Source organism: Canis lupus, chromosome 1, assembly GCF_003254725.2.
Source record: "Canis lupus dingo isolate Sandy chromosome 1, ASM325472v2, whole genome shotgun sequence".
NCBI lineage: Eukaryota > Metazoa > Chordata > Mammalia > Carnivora > Canidae > Canis > Canis lupus.
In genome coordinates, this window is record NC_064243.1 from 34,384,013 (window position 1) to 34,400,806 (window position 16,794).

Genomic DNA, 16,794 nt, shown 5'->3' on the forward strand with positions numbered 1-16,794 from the left:
TCATGGTCAGTGGCTTCTTCTCTTACCAGGGAAGGGAAATCAGCATTGCAGAGGGTGCCCTCAACTCTGACCTTCATTTCACTTGCATGTTTTAGACCTTACGTACTTCACTATGTACTCTGCTCAGTGAGCAAATGCACACTACAGTGCTTTTAGAAATGGTATTCATTACCTGAGCAAACTGCTTCCAAGCACTCGATGATGTAAGCTTGCCAGTTCCAGGCCTGTGCATAGCAGCCAGAGTATAAATTTCTGCAGTGATTTTTTGCTTGGACCTCAGAAGAGCCAGAGTGGTCTTGGTGTTCAATCCCGATGGGTTTGGGTTACAGGAACTAATGCACCATGAAGCATAAACCGAGGATTTGAAGGTGGCCTGTTGCACATAATTGGGTTTTGTATAATTCAAGAAGCACCAACTCACAGTAGTTGTTGTCCGCAGACTAGGGAACTGAAGAATCTGCTGGAAATCTGCCACATCCGTGAAAAGAAGAGTCGAGTTTGCCATTTTCCTGCTTGGGCCAGAAGCCATGTGCACCAGCATGCCAACAGGCAGCTTCTGGCCCTTTCCTTGCTCTTCAAGCTGACTGTCTCCTGGTGGCAACAAGTTGCTCTGTGGGCTCATGCTCATGTCAGATGCTGTCTCATCAATATCAAGTTCATCTGAGGACTCTCTGCTTTCAGAAGGCCCACTGGACTTCTGGCCTAGAGAGGGTGCCCTGGAGTTGGGCGGGAATGGCTCCCTCAAGGGCATGCTGGCAGATGGATGGTCTTGAGATGAGGAAGGGGACAGTGAGGAGAAAGAAGATGACCCTGACTGCAAGCCATCCTTTGGCTCAGAAGCACAGCCTTGTCGAACCAGCTGGGGTTTCTGTGGGCGGGACATATCCTTCTTGATGTCTGAGCTGGTTAGCTCCACGGCACTGAGTTCCTCCACAATCTGTCCATACATCTTTTCTTCTTTGACCCTTTTCTGCTGCTTTGTTTCCATGAAGAGTTCTAGGCTGCTTGCTGGAGAGAGCATACGCTTGCTACCTCCCAGGGTGGCCACACTGTCAGAGGTGGAAGGTAAACATAAGGGAATGGAGGATTCTAAGCCGAGGGGTAAGGTCTGAGGTACTTTCCAAATGGGGTATTTTTCTAAGCCTGCATGCTGCCCCAGCACCTGGGCGATGTTGAATCCTATTCCTTGCATGGTCGCATTGGTCACCAGTGTTCTCTGGGTAGTATTCTCATCAACTTTGCAGATGACAATTGCAGGACTGTTCTGCCCAAGTATCTGAGAAATGCTTGTGTACATGACGCTCCCATAGGATGGGACGTGGGTCTGGATCCTAACAGGCACCACTGTTCCAGGTAAGGACTGCAAAGGCCCAGCACTTGCTGAGGCAAAATCTTCCTGAAGAACCTGCTCGGAGGGAGTATCAGGTGACTTGGTGCTTGGGTCTGATGGAAACTTTGGAAGAATGTTCTTTGAGTGTAGCCCTGATGTTCCTGAATAACATGGGTAAGTTTGCTCTTTTGTGTGTACATAATCAGCAGGTTTCTTTCCAGTGTGCTCTGCAACATGCTCTAAGGGATAGCCAGGATGGATTTCTGCCTGGAAAGAAGGCTTGCCATAGCTCTTCTGAGGGTGCTGCACAAGGGGATGTGGGAAATGTGCCTGCCACCAGGGAGGCTGCTGAGCTGGTAAATGAACCATACAGACGGTAGGATATGGAAACTGAAACAAGGCATTCTGGATTGGAGAAAATGGAATAGTCTCTTGATGTGGAAATAAATGCGGCTGTTCAGACAAGTGCTTGCTTGCAATGTAGGATGTTGGCTGTAGCAAGGGATTTCTTAGAGACTCCTGACTGTCCATGTGCATGATCTGTTGTTGGGCCAAGTGGAGCGGTCCAGAGCTCAGCTGGGCACAAGGACCCACCACCTGTTTCCCGGGGTCCTCTGCCTGGAGAGGAGGCAGGACAGAGGTAGGGGCATGGTGCCATGCGGCCCTGAGGCCAGCGTGCAGGTGCTCCATCTGCTCCTGCTTTACACTCAGATCTGCCCCAGCCTCACCCTGGGCAATCTCCGGAGAGCCGCTGAAGGAAGCCTGCCGCACCAGAAAGCATTTCTTCCTCTCCCGTGATGGAGATGATGTGGTGGCCGAGGCCCCTGCCACGGGAGCATGGGACAGATTTCCATAATCGAATGATTTGCTCCGGATTTCTGGGACTTCGGCTGGATGAGGACAAGGCATCTGCTCGGACGAGCAGCGCCGCATCTCTTTTTGGTGGTGGTGGCCTGGAACAGACAAGGAGTATGAACCAGCAGGGACAGTCAAAAACTCGGAATGCTTCCCAAACTCATCTTGCTTAGGCGGTGCAGCAAGCTTAATGGTATCCTCTCTTTCAAAAGACATTGAAAAACTGGAGCTGTGGGACAAGTTGCTTTCCTGACTAGGGCTGCGGGAGAGACCTGTGCCTGTGGATTCAAAGCTGGATTCCCCTGAAGAGTGCTCCATATCTGCAAGCCGCAGACGCTTCTTCTTGGGTGGCAACTTCTCAGCTGGGAGCTGGGAAAGGGTCTCACTTCTCTGGGGCCACTGAAATTCTTCCACAGGCTTTTCTGGCTCTTTACCCTGGGTGTCTTTCTCCTTCTCTGGTTTATCAGGCTCCTCAGTCACTCGGATCTCAGGAACCTGAATGTTGTGCTGGCGAACTAGCCTGGGCTGTGCGTGGTAGGACTGCTGCTGAGCCGGCTGGGAAGGGGACGGCTTCCCCCCACTTTCAGCACTGTCTGCTGGTGGAGCCCACTCTGGACTCACCGGGGCTTCGGAAATCTCACTGTCACAGGTCTCAGAAGGTGAAGAGGCTTTATCCTGTATGCTAGCCACCAGCTCAGCTGACTCAGACCTTTCAAATGAATTGGGTCGGCTCAGCGAGTTTGTGTGCTGAATGACAGAAATCACATTTCCCGGAGGTTTTCTGCTCCCTAGCTCTGACATCTTGTCTGAATCAGTGGCCGAGGGTGACTCCTCAGACCCAAGAGATGGGCTTCCAGATTGGAGTTGGGGCCGACATGGGTCAAAGCGCTCAGAGTGACCATGAGAAGGGTTCTCGTGTCCAGACACGGCGAAACTACCTCTCATGCCTTCCTGCATCTGCAATTTGGGGTCATAATCTGAAGCCATGATGCCCATGGGAGTGCTCACAATGCTGCTGCAAATCATGGGGGTGTCCTCCTCATCTCCTACGCTCTTCTCTTTCCGGCGCTTTCTATTTTCACATGTAGTTCCATACATGGTTGGCATTCCCTGCAACGGCACCGAGGGATCCATAAAATATTCACCCCCGTGTTTTAAAGAGCCTAAGCAGGAAATGTCCTCCCACTTCTTGTAGGGTTTCCGGCAGACATCATAGTCATACCCCACTCGGTCCCCAGAAATCAACTTCTTTTCCTTCAAGGATAAGCTTGTGATACTCTTTGACATCCTGCCATGGTGTTCTGCCTCCATGTGCCCCTCTTGTACCGAAGGCAGCTCAAATGCAGCTTGTCTTCTTAACATGCGCTGAGGGGGTATTCCTACAGTCCCTGGATAGAACACATCATCAGAACCCGTCATCCTTTCATCAAATGAGTGACTTCCTCTTAAAGAAGGAGGAATACTTAGATTTGTTGCTGAAGAAGTTGGCATTGAGTTGCTTCTAATAAGGGGTGAAGCGTCCACAGGAGCTTCTAAGAGAATTGGGTTGCTGCCTTGGACATTTGCAGGAAAAAGCTTTCCTTCATTCCTGATTCCTTCATTCCTGATAGATGACGGAATAGCCTGGGATTGTCTGGATTCACTGTTGAATTTCGTGGATTTCAGCATGCTTGTTTGACTGGGGTCGATTTCTCCCTTGCTTGGGATCAGCTGTGAAACCGGATCTTCAAACATCTTAACATCTAACCGGGTGTTTACGTGAGGCAACGATTCCATCACGCCCTTCCTCCCCATTGTGGCACGCTCCTGGCTTGCGGTTGTAACACTGAGTGTATTTCTGGGACTAAGCCGACAGTATTTTCCAAAGATGATTTCTTCATAAGACTTTGCATTTGTGTTTGGAGGGCTTATTTGCTGCTCCGCACTTTCTGAGCGAGAAAAGTAACCAGAGTCAGTGCTTCCTTTACTGTGCGGGCTCAGGAGGTTTAGAGATGGCTCAGAATCTTGTCCTTTTTTCTCCGAGAGTCTTAGTGCAAGTTTCTGTTTAACTGTGTGAGAATCATCAGGCTTAGTATTTAGAGATGGATTTGATAGCATATCAGAGCCCAGATACTGAGAGCTTTCGTTAGGTAAAGGAATCCCACTTTTGGGGATAATCAAAATCGGCACTTTCATTGGCCCTCCCAGTGATTCTTCCAATGACCCATGATAGCCACCTCTGCTGGCAATATCCAACGGGATTGGTGGGCCAGGACTCATTTTCTCAGAAGCCTCAACAAATAAAGAGCTCTCCTCATCTGTGTCTGTGCTCTGCTCACCGTCTGAATGTATTTCTGCTTCTACATCAATAAAACCAGCCTCTAGGTCCAATTTAGATACAGCTGACTCTGTGAAAGGGACTAATCCTGCCTTAATTGCATGGGCATGTGACTTCCTGTGCTTATACAAATTGCTCTTTGTCTTGAAAGAGAAACCACAAGGTATACATGGATATGGCCGCTCACCGGTATGGGACCTGATGTGTTTTTTCAGTACACTGGGTTTGGCACACGCCCTGCTGCAGTAGGGGCAAATGTATTTGCCGGGCTTTTTGGGTTTGTGCTCTTTCTTGTGAGCATCTTCTGCCTGTTCGATACTTTTCTGAGAGTATTGGCTATAAGCGGGGTTCAGACTCGAAATCTTTTTTCTAGGGTAACCACCACTGTGGCCATGGAGAGGAAAAGAAAATAAGTCCTCAGAGGCAACAGATGGCAAAGGGCCAGGGAAAAGCCACGGAGGGCCTTCAAGGCTCTGATGTGGCTTGTTGCTGTGCATGACCCCCTGTGGCAATGAGTGCTGAGGGAAAGAGAGTGAATGTTGGCATGAATAGGGACTCGGGCGATGGGGTGGGTATTGCTTCTCCGTGACTTGCTGTGCCACATCACTAGGGGAGGCCAGTTTCCCAGAACCAAAAAGTTGTGCTGATGCTGTGTCTCCAATTTGCTCAGGATCTATTTGTGGTTGCCGCTGTCCTTCTTGACTGCCAAAAGTGGTCATCTTAATAACAGCCGATTGTTCCTGTCTCCATCTACCTGACACCTTGTCAGTTTCTCCAGACCTTGAGGTAGCTGTTTGTCCTAGAGCTGTGTCCCCAGTGTCCATTTTGTTACAAGGTCTTAAGCACTAGTTCACTTGAAAGCCAGGCAGACTCATGGAGTATCTTCAAAGCTGTGCTTTTCAAAGCTTGCTTACTTCCATGTTCCAGGGTGTCTGCAAACTTGCCGAGTGCTCCTTCTCTTTGGAACCTTCCACATCCACCCCGTGGTCTTACGGGCATCAGATGGTAATGTCCTTGGACCAGAGCTATAACACAGTTCTCTCCATTGTAGAAACGTCCATCCAAAAGCTAAGTGCAAATCTAGAAAGATTTCTTATGACATTTGAATATTTTCAACCAGCATGAAATTGGGATGAATAATCTGGGAGAAATTTTGCCCATCAACTAGAGCAAAGTTTAATTGCCAGTTTCACTGAGATAAAATGATCTATAAGAAAAAGAAATGCAAAGAGATTGTCATAACAGTTATCAAGTTAAAAGCCAAAACCAATCCCAAATAGCCAGCCTGACAATTGGAAAAACTGAAACTGATTTTTACTCTAAGGAATATTTTTTTAAAAAGATTTATTTATTTACTTGAGACAGACAGCATGAGCAGGAGGGCCAGAGGGAAAGGGAGAGAGAGAGAATCTCAAGCTGTCTCCCCACTGAGCACAGAGCCCAATGTAGGACACCATCTTGTGACCCTAAGATTACAAACGAGATAAAACCAAAGAGTCAACAGGCTCTGCCACCCAGGTGCCCTTCCAAGGAATACTTTTTATAGCTGTTACATTAGTTTCACAATTAAAGGATATTAATTTCAAACATGGCATAAGTCATAAGCATAAATTTCTTCAATGTTTTAATTTTGGTCATCCTTTTAAATACACCTTAATTTTGGTTAGAAAAGTATTTAAGAGAAAGCTTTGGGTAGATATTATTTATAAAATCATAGGATTTTTAAAAGTCTTTATTAAAATAAATTTAGAGCTATTTCTAACCAACTTGTGTGACTTGCACGCTTAAATGTACTACATATTTCTCTAGACAGATTTTATAGATTAATATACATATGCATACATATATTTTACATGTAAAATAGATATATGTAAAGTATATTTTAAGGATTTCAATATGTATTTTTACATATATGGATATTTATGTTAACATACAATACAGATATATTTTATAGATTAAAACTGGTGATTAGCAGAGCTAGCCTAAGGCTATAAGAATTAAAGGTTGTTCCAGAACTTTGGAAAAGGCAGGAAAGTGCATCCAGATAAATAATTCTAAAACCTTCATAATATGAAAAACAAAACATATTTTGGGGACAGTTTAAAAATGTAATGATTACCTGATTGGTGTAGCATTCTTATGGACATGATTGTCTTGACGCTTCCTGGGTAGAAAACAAACGCAGTTAGGAAAAATTGTTCCATGAAACCACAACATGGATGTATATGAGGGTCAATTTAAAGTTCACATACATAGGGCTCACAATGCAATGTGCCCTAGGAAAAAAACATTAATCAGTAGCTGCTTTGAATACACTGTGCTAAAGCAGTAAACTTTATACAGATACTGTGTCCAAAAATAACTGAAAGAGAAAAAAATTGCAAAAAATTTAGAGTAGTATTTTCCAATATATTCTGATATATCAAAACATCTTAGTTTTTTTGACACAATTTGCTTGGTTCTAATTCCTTAATTTTTTAAAAAAGTATTTTATTTATTTATTTGAGAGAGAGTGCAAGCACGAGCTGCGGGAGAGGCAGAAGGAGAGGGAGAAGCAGACTCCCCGATGGGTGGGGAGCCCCATATGGGGCTCTATCTTAGGACCTTGGGATCCTGAACTGAGCCAAAGTCAGACGCGCTTAACTGACTGAGTCACCCAGATGTCCCTAATTCCTCAAATATTAAAAAGTTGAAAGTAGCAGGGGGTTTTATTGAACCTATAGGTTTGCACATTTAAGTTTACATCACAACACATCAAGGAATTCTCCCAGATGGCCCTTAATGGCTCAGGGAAACTTGACAACTTAGAAACAATTAGATTTTAAGTGAACACTCTTCTTCCATAAGCAAATGGCCACTGTCATACCCAGAGGAGTCTGAGAACTTCAGTGCTCAACTGTATCAATGATGATGAAAACTGAGATGTTTCCCTGATAGGCAGGCTGGCAGTGCTTATCAAAGTAAGAAAGCACATGCACTTTGGCCCAGAAATTCCACTGCTGGAAATTTGTCCTTACAGATGTACCTGCACAATAAAAAGGTTGAAACTTAAAAAAAAAAAAAAAAAAAAAGAGTGAGGGGAGGGGCAGAGGGAGAAAGAGAAGCAGACACCCCACTGAGTGCAGAGGCCTAAAGTAGGGCTTGATCCTAGGATCCTGAGATCATGACCCAGGCCAGTCAGACGCTTACCTGACTGATGCACGAAGATATGCATACAAGGACTGCTGAAATAAAATATGACTCCATCATAAAACTTAGCCATTAAAAAAAAAAATAGAGCAAAAAATACCCATAATAGCAACTCATCCATTAACATTGCATGTTAAAACTGAAAAACCAAAAAACAAACAAACAAAAAACCCCAAAAAACCCAAAAAACTCATTGCACCCTAGAATGCATTTGACAATCCCATTTGTATATAAGAGAAACAGGTGGTAAACAGAGAATTTCTACAGGGATGTCAAACAACTTTTAAGTCTAGTTAAATTAAATTGCATAAATAGAATCAGGGAGTCAGAAGTGGGGAGGAAAGAAATTTCTTACAACTTTTGGTACTTTTAGTTTCTTTATCTTTCCTTTTGCTGAGGTATGTGTGTGTGGGGGGGGGGCGGTGAGGGCAAGAGAGAGAGAGGAGAGAGAAAATCTCAAATCTTAGTGAGTGGAATTCAAATCACAATCCTAGGATCATGACCTGAGTCGAATGAAATCTAGAGTTGGGCACTCAACCGACTGAGCCAACAGGCACCCCTTGTTTCTTTTTAACATGAGCATATTCACCTTTTTAATAAAATATTGGTTAAGAAAAAGGATGTCACCATGCAAATGTACTGCAATTTCTCAAACTAAAACTCAAGTGCTGGTCTTGCTTCCATGTCCAATTCGCCCCTAATACAAACTGCAGTTGTGATGACAGTGACAGCAGGTGCACTCAGGAAGGGGACAGCACATGGGAATCCCCACAGGAACAGTAAGTCTTTTGGGTGAGAAATCAGTAGCCCCCAGATATTTATAGCAAGACATCTGTAATCAAAAGTTTCTTCTGCTAAGAGCCAGAAATTTGCAAAGCAGTAGCTGGAAAAACTAAACAATAAGCATCTTAACTTTGGTTTGCTGGGAAGTTTTACTATTGCATTGAATTTTTCCCCCATAATGATCTTCCTCTGCATCCCTTTATAGGTAATAAGACAAAACCTGAAAGAGAAGTAATGGCCTCATAATACTGTAATGCAAATTTACTTCCATCAGTTAGAGCAACTGTGCTAACAAGAAGAATATGCAATGCCAAACCCAAATTGACTGCATTTTTTTCTTAGTTAGCTACATATTTAAGGCTTATTTAGACACAACCACCATCAGAATTTTAAAGGTGAATAGCATCCTCTAAAATGGAAATACAGTGTATTTTCAATTCAACAGGAACATTTGTGAGTCTTTCCTTAACTAGGAACAGAGCTTGAACTGAATAATTTCTAAGTTACTTTTCATATGTAATATTTTACAAGACACTGATCTGTGTGCACAGATCAGTGCTAGCAATAACAGTGATAATGCTTGGGTGTTTATTATGCATTTACTATATGCCAGATACTGGTTGGTACAGAGCTTCATATAAGTTACCTTATTTACTCTTCATGACAACTCTATGCAATAAGTGTGATTATACCTATTTTATAGTGAAGGATGATCCTTAGGGAGGTAGACTGTCAGAACCAGAATCAAACCCAGGTTTGGCTCACTTCTAAGCCTAGAAGGTCTCGCCTCTCTCATCCACCTCTGCTATTTAATTTCTGTGTTATACAGTAGTAAATTAAAACCATTATATCCTAAACAACACATATACAATTCTTATTCACTAAGAACATATTGTAAAAAAGAGATGTACAAATTAAATTCACATAAAGGCAATACTATTTTTCTCTTAAAGAATGAACTAGAAGATGTAGAAAAGTGACATACATAAGATTCAAAACCTGATATTTCATGGTCAGAACAAAATTCCCTAGAACACGTAGTTGATTGTGGGATTTAAATTTTAGGAAAAGACTCTAATCAGAAAAAGTCAAATCGGGGCACCTGGGTGGCACTGTGGTTGAGCAACTGTCTGGCTCAGGTCATGATCCTGGGATCCTGGGATTGAGTCCCACATCAGGCTCCCCACAGGGATCCTGCTTCTCCCTCTGCCTATGTCTCTGCCTCTCTGTGTGTCTTTCATGAATAAATAAATAAAATCTTTTTTAAAAAAGTCAAATCTACCATTTTATTTAAAAATAAAATTTTAAGAATCAATTTTGCTGACAGTCATATAGGATCAAAAAAATCTCAAAATTCAAAACTTTGATCCCACTCAAAAAGTACATTGACTCAATTATGTAAATAGCTTCTGCCAGGGAAACCTCTTCCTTTTACATCTCTATGACAAGCAAGCCTACCTAAGATGTCCTATCATTTTAACATGAAATCAGATGATTGCTTGAGTCACACTCCCTACTCCAGATCACACAGAGGACCTTCTGTATGTATCTGAGTTAGAGGTCTCAGCAGGCCTGAGGATCCCTCTGGTCTAACTTCCTCTGATCCTCAATGTCTAACTTTTCACTTCAGTGTAAAGCTTAAGAATCATGAGAGAATTGGAAATGCTTCCTCTTTCACATGCGCCTTTTACGTTAGATTTTAAACATAGTTGATATTACAGTATTTCTCTTCAATACCAGCCTTGGAGAGGCTTCAAATAACGGCTATCCATAAAATCACTTTCCTTCTTCCAGTTTCTGAGGCATATGGAGACAACTATAGAGGGGAGAAAACATGAGTGATGGCTCCTTGGAGGAATATACTGATCATATTCTTGAACCATTAAAAATGTGGACTCCTTTTCATTAATCTCTTGTCTACAATGGTTTTATCTTGGAAATAGGAAAAAATACCCATGTATATTGTGTGTACTGTAGATCTGCTATTGGTTTGTCCCTTTAAAACCAAACAGGATTTGGGAGTATTCTACAGTCTCTTTGCTGCTCCCCTCAACTTTCAATCAGGAGAAGAACTCACTTTTAAAATCTTAAGGCTTTCTGGGCACCTGGATTGCTTAGTTGGTTGAGCATCTGCCTTCAGCTCAGGTTATAATCCCAGGGTCTTGGGATCAAGCCCCTCACTGGGCTCTGTGTTCTGTGGGGAGCCTGCTTCTCTCTCTGCCTCTGCTTGCTGCTCCCCCTGCCACTACTCTCTCTCTGTGTCAAATAAATAAATAAAATCTTAAAAAAATAATAAAAAAATCTTAAGGTTTTCAAAGTTGAATCCAAGACACAATGATGACATTCGTCTTTTTTTCTTAGATTATACTTTTACTGAGCAATCTATCAATAATGGTAAAGTACTGAGCTTGTGTTTTATTGTTTAAATGTATGAAAATGCTTATTAATGGGGAAATAGTTTCTTTGGGCCTCATAATATTATCACAACCCATCAAATGTACCTTGTATATACCTGCAGTTTTAGTTGCATTTTCTCAATATGGATTTACTTGGCACCATAAAAGACACAGTAATGTGGTTAATTATAGCTATATTTCTTTTCTACCATGTAGATATATCTCATTTTTCATATTCCTAAATATATGTTAAAAATAAATTTCCAGTTTTCCCAATCAATTGATATGTTTAAAAAATGTAATATTAGAGCAATCCTCATATGTAAAAAAAGAAAAAAAAACCAGCCAGTTATTTCATTCTGTGAGATTTCTTTTTATGGTAACCAAACCCACACAGAATCATTTTTGGCACCCATTGCCAACAAAGGAGAGATATTCCAAATACAATTTCACATTCACATTTAAAATTTTCCCAGTATCTTTGAGTGCTACGAAAGGAGGGAGATACTTTGTTGGAGAATATGACTCTGGGGTTTCCTGTGGCTGGTGCCCCAGCCTGTAGGAGTCCTTCAGGCAGTAAAGACAGGCATTGTCTGGCAGCTTAAGCACATTTTTCAGAGGGGGATCGTGTTGAAAAAGATATTATCCTCTGCATGGCTATTACATAAAAGAGTTGCCAGTTTTCTAAAAGTGTGCCCTCTCCTTTGGCCACTCTTCATAGTCCCACTCAAATAAATTTGGCACCCAGTTAAATAATTTCCTCAGACAGGCCTTGAAAGGAAAGGCACAGAAACAGCCTCCCGTATAGACCTCAACAGAGGTCTCTTCAGGATAACAGCTGGGTGGGATTGGCAGAAAGGCAGACTTGCTCTGCAGTTGAATAAAGGCTTACAGTATCCAGGGTTGTCAATCTGGGATCTTTTGCTTAGAAAAACACTATCTTAGAAAAAAGCTTTACCTCAGGAAATTAATCATTACTTGAGTGGTGGCAAAAGTCAAGTGCGCATCAAATAATAACATCCTAAATAATAACAGTATAAAACGACTGGCAACAAACACCACCTTTCTACTTCCAAAATTTTAGCAATAAAACATTTTCAAAAATCAAAATGGTTATTTGGTCTTTTTTCAGAATTGGGGGAATATTATGCTTGTAAACAAATATACACATCTTAAAATAGCAATTACTGAATAAAACTTCAGAAGGCATTTCCATATATTTGCTTTTTAAATGCCAGAGATCAATTACCAAATATTTTAAGGAATACATGAGCATCTCAGGGCACAATGATGGTCTCACAAATCACTACCACATAGGAGGACTGGATAAGGGAAAAAAAGATCTACAAAAAAACCGTGACCATTGCCAGAGTCCAGCTGAATACAGACTTATTTCCACAGGATGATTAAAAAAAGGCACCATCCTGAGAGCCAAATTCATTATAAATGCTTCTTTTATTAGTAAAAATCCCCATAACAACCTTAGTTCTCCCTAAAATAAGCAAATTGCCAATACGAGGTGGATACTTTATATTATATAAAACTCTGCCAAGCAATTGAGAGAACTTTTGGAAAAAAGTAAAAATATTTTGATGAATACCCTCTAATTTGACATATGTTAAAATCCAATTTGATATTTAAAAGCTAATGGAAAACTAAACTATATTTTTTTCCACACTCGCTACACTGAGGGTATGATTGCAGATGTTTGTATCATTTGCATATTTATTTAGTCAAGGCATTTATGACTTATTTTGACTGCAGCCTACTACTTTCATATTTTGTTCAAAAAGTTTTTTGCAATTTTTTTATAATTGTGGTTTTGTTTCCCCCGTTGTATAGCTAAAGTAATTAGGATTCACTAAGTAGAATTTTAAATAAAAATAAAGTTTGCCAGAAACAAATTATCTTAAATGAAGCTATCTCCATTAGGGGAATTATAATTAAAATTGGTTTGCATGATGCCTGGGCGGCTCAGTGGTTGAGCACCTGCCTTTGGCTCAGTCGTGATCCAGGGGTCCTAGGATCTAGTCCCACATCAGGCTCCCTGCATGGAGCCTGCTTCTGCCAAGAGACACAGAGGTGTCTCTCATGAATAAATTAAAAAAAAAAACTGATTTGCAAAACAAAACTTTCACAACACTTTTCTCTCTAGAGGGCATACACACTGTTTCCTCCCAGATTTAATGACAAAAAAAGTTGGTTTACATATGGGTACATGGCATGCCAAAGCTGCTTTTCAAGTTAAATGTAAAAACAATTATAGTAAAGTAATAAATTTTAGTTATTAACCTGTTATCCACATATCAAAAAACAGCATCACAACCATTAATACTTTCCACGATGCCGACTCTCCCCACAGGAACTCATGCACAACTTCGGGGAACCTGAAAAATGAACAAGAAGATTTTTTAAATGATGGTACTTGTAGCCAGTTTAAGAGGCATGCTTATTCTTCATTCACAGAAACTGCTTTCCTTGAGGAAAGAAAATTTGGAAGAGGATCTCTCAAGAAGACATTTTTTTTCCAAAGAAAAAAATTTCCTTTCTTTTAACGTAGTTCAAATCTTTTAAACAAGTACTTGTATTCAAAAGAGAATTTCCTATACCAGCAAAAGTGAAGGCAATTAGGAAAATAATGGTAGAGTTATAACTTAACATATTAGAGCTAGAAATTATGCCATGGCAGTGCATGACACAGTTCTGCCTTAAAGCTGAGATTCTCACAAAACTTCCTTTTGTGCATCAGCAACTAAACTCTACAGGACAAAGTCTCAGATAACCTCGTAGCGAATTCTTTTCTATAGTTTATTTCAGCAATGTTATGTTCTGTGCTAAAATTAATTTCTGAAATAAGAAGCCAAAACTAACCAAGTAAAATCCTTAGACTTAACAAGAAAAAAAGAAAGGGACTTTCTCAGAATTAATATTTATCCAACTTTAATCCAAAGAGATGCATGGAAAGTCAGTCAAACTACTTAATCCAAATAGATTCATCAATCAACCATCTTGAGACAGTTATCTCCCACTATAAAAGGTCCATATAAAAATATTACTACACGATCCTTAGATGGTTTTTGTATATTTGTTCATTTTTTTCAAATATTGCTTCTTCTTCCAGACAAGTTAATATCTCACAGGAAGAACTAAAGATTCAAGACATGGCAAAATGTGAATTAATCCAGTCCCACTTCATGTGAGCAAAGTGCTTGAAGGAAGTAGTTTGCTTTAACTACTCCCCTCCCCACCTTTTCCACATCACCACAGTAGCACTTCAGGACACCCTGTGCACTTTGAGACGTGAATCATTATATGCAAGTAGGCCCACTTGGTTCCTCAAAAGACACAAAAGGTACAAAAATAGCTCTGCAATTGAAGCAAGAACCTCCTCAGCAGCCAGATGAATGTGGGTGGTCAGATAAGATTCCGTTGCTGCAAAGGGCAAATTATTAAGCAAATGCTAGATTTATTTTCTTTTTTAAACTATGTTCTTCTTGCCTCAAATCAACCATTTGCTGGTACTTAAAATGACACTTGACAACCTCTACTATTTTCCAAATTGAAAAGCTTCATCAAGGCCAAGGAGCATGATTGATTAAACACTGAAAAAAAAGACATATATTCTATAAGATAATTAACTGTATCTATATTTTTAACAAACCACATAGCACCTCTTTTAAAAAAATAAGCTAATGTACTTTAAAAAAAACAACAACTCTATTTTGGAAATATGACCTAATCTAAAGTAAAGTATGGCATGCTTCAGAAAAAAAAATTAATAAATCACAGAGCTAGTTAACACTCAGAGCAAAATTCACCTATGACATAAATGGGCCAAGATTCTACAGATATAGCTATTTATAGGGAACAACAACTTGCAGTATTCAGTGACTACCTATGATTGGCAATCCCATAGTCACTAAACTAAAAGGTAAGCAGGAGGAGAACATAACCCTCAGAAGGCCAGCACTGAGTCTCACTCCTTCCAACTGAGTTGCAACTCTAGACAGGCACCCAACCTTTCCCTATCCCAGAAATCATCATTCTTGCCAACAGCTTCCACAGGCAAAACAGAGCACAAGAGTATCCCTCAGACAAGCTGTGACAGGGCAATGTTCCCAGTTCTGACTCCGCTTTTCCAATCTTACTTTCCAGGACTATGGCTACTGGAAATAGGAAACATTTATCTCATGACATGCATATTTATCTGGAATTTTAGACTAGAGAAGATCCCTCTTTCACTCAATAAGAGGATTCAACATTTCTTTTTGTCACATGACTTATAATTTATGACTTCTTTAATGCTTGGTTTTCTCTTAAAGAATGAAAATTCAATGGCAAGGGTATTATACTTTTTTACCTTACAGAAACTTCCAGGTAATTAGTATGATCTTAAAAACAAAGATCTGGGAGATATTAACATGAAAGATATGACACCAACTTCAGTGATTTCATACAAATAATTTTGTTGCAAATTAGAATCAGGAATAGCCTCTACAAGGGAGGCAATTATTACTATTACCGTAAAGACATGAAGGTAACCATCTCAGAAAAGTACTTTTGCATTAATTTTAAGTGAGTTTTTGTGCTTGTTTCTCAAAATATAAGAAAAATCTCCCCTTGTGTAGCTCTTGAGAATGTAGTGTGACAACTTAGGTTTATGTTCCCTAGAAATCAAGAATTCACACAGTATACTCAAAAAATGGAATAAAGGAGGAGAGAGTTTCACATCTTTAACTATACTTTTAGGCTATTAGATTCATAAGAAGTCTTCAAGCAATGAAACTTTAATATTTAATAAAACTAACCATTTTATTTCAGGAAATAGTGTTAATGGATCTTGTTAAATATCCCCAGGTCATTTAAAATTCACTCCTAAATTTGGGGTGAAAATTATCTTTCAATTTACTAACGAAGCACAGACTGCTTTTTCTGTCACATACAGATTTATAGGAGAGTTCCTTAAAAATATTTTCCAATTTCCCCATCTCCAATTTGTAACAAACACTTGGAAATTTTGAGCATTATTGTTTCTGTCCCAGTGTTTTCTCAACCTTTTTACTCTTAAAAAGTCTTGGCATTAGATATTTATTCTTGGATGCTTACAAAGTATTGTCACTAAGCTAAGTAAGGAACATACATGCTATGTTTTTTTGTTTTGCTTTGATAGTAGATGATAGATTAGATAGATAGATAGATAGATAGATAGATAGATAGATAGATAGATTTTAAAATATCCATTGTTGCTAGGATCCTTTTTTATTTCAGTTCTCTATTCTTCCACATTATTTTAAGACAAGTTATGGCTTAACTTGGCAAACTTCTTGCACAAATATAAGTACCTTCCATCATTCTTGTTGTTTTTCCTGAGGTTAAACAAATGCACACTAGATCATAATTTTAGTAGAAGAACTGATAAGATAAACTGGCTGGATTTTAGATGAGAGTTGTCAAAATTAAAAATAATTATTTTTATCAACTCTATGAAAAAATGGCAAATAGGATTGGAAGCAAGATATGATTCTTATATTTTTCACTTAAAAGAAGTGTTTAAATATGACATGTTTAAAAGAATGAACACTGCACTTCACACACTGAAGAAGAGATACTTAATATCTACCAGTAGTAAAAGAAATTCCAAAATAGTAGGTAAAGATGGGAGAAGGGTACTTAATGAGAAACATATGTTCAAGATACACATTATTATTTGCACCAGTTTTTTTAAGGGAGGCATCTTTTCCCCACATACACATAAAAAAAAAAAAAGTAAAGAAATAAGCAAGCGAACAAACAAGAGGCTCTAAATGGACCCCTTGTTCCACCTCGGAGTATCTGGAGTGGCAAAGTATGAGGTACCTGGGAGGTGGTGGAGAAAGCAGTGCAGGTGGTGACAATACACACACGCACACATACTCAAACTCACA

The 16,794-nt window shown here is 40.1% G+C and overlaps 1 protein-coding gene across 5 annotated transcripts in view; it reads right to left on the reverse strand.

Moving 5' to 3' along the window:
* Positions 1–16,794, reverse strand: part of HIVEP2 (HIVEP zinc finger 2) — a 194,464-nt gene that overhangs the window by 17,491 nt on the left and 160,179 nt on the right. For all 5 annotated transcript variants that reach the window (XM_035700836.2, XM_035700833.2, XM_025422439.3 and 2 more), the window contains exons 3-5: positions 13,163–13,257; positions 6,622–6,666; positions 173–5,709 (exon numbers count right to left, since the gene is read on the reverse strand). In XM_035700836.2, the coding sequence (XP_035556729.2) occupies positions 173–5,326 (5,154 nt within the window). In that variant the 5' untranslated portion in view covers positions 5,327–5,709; positions 6,622–6,666; positions 13,163–13,257. The remainder of the gene's footprint in view (positions 1–172; positions 5,710–6,621; positions 6,667–13,162; positions 13,258–16,794) is intronic.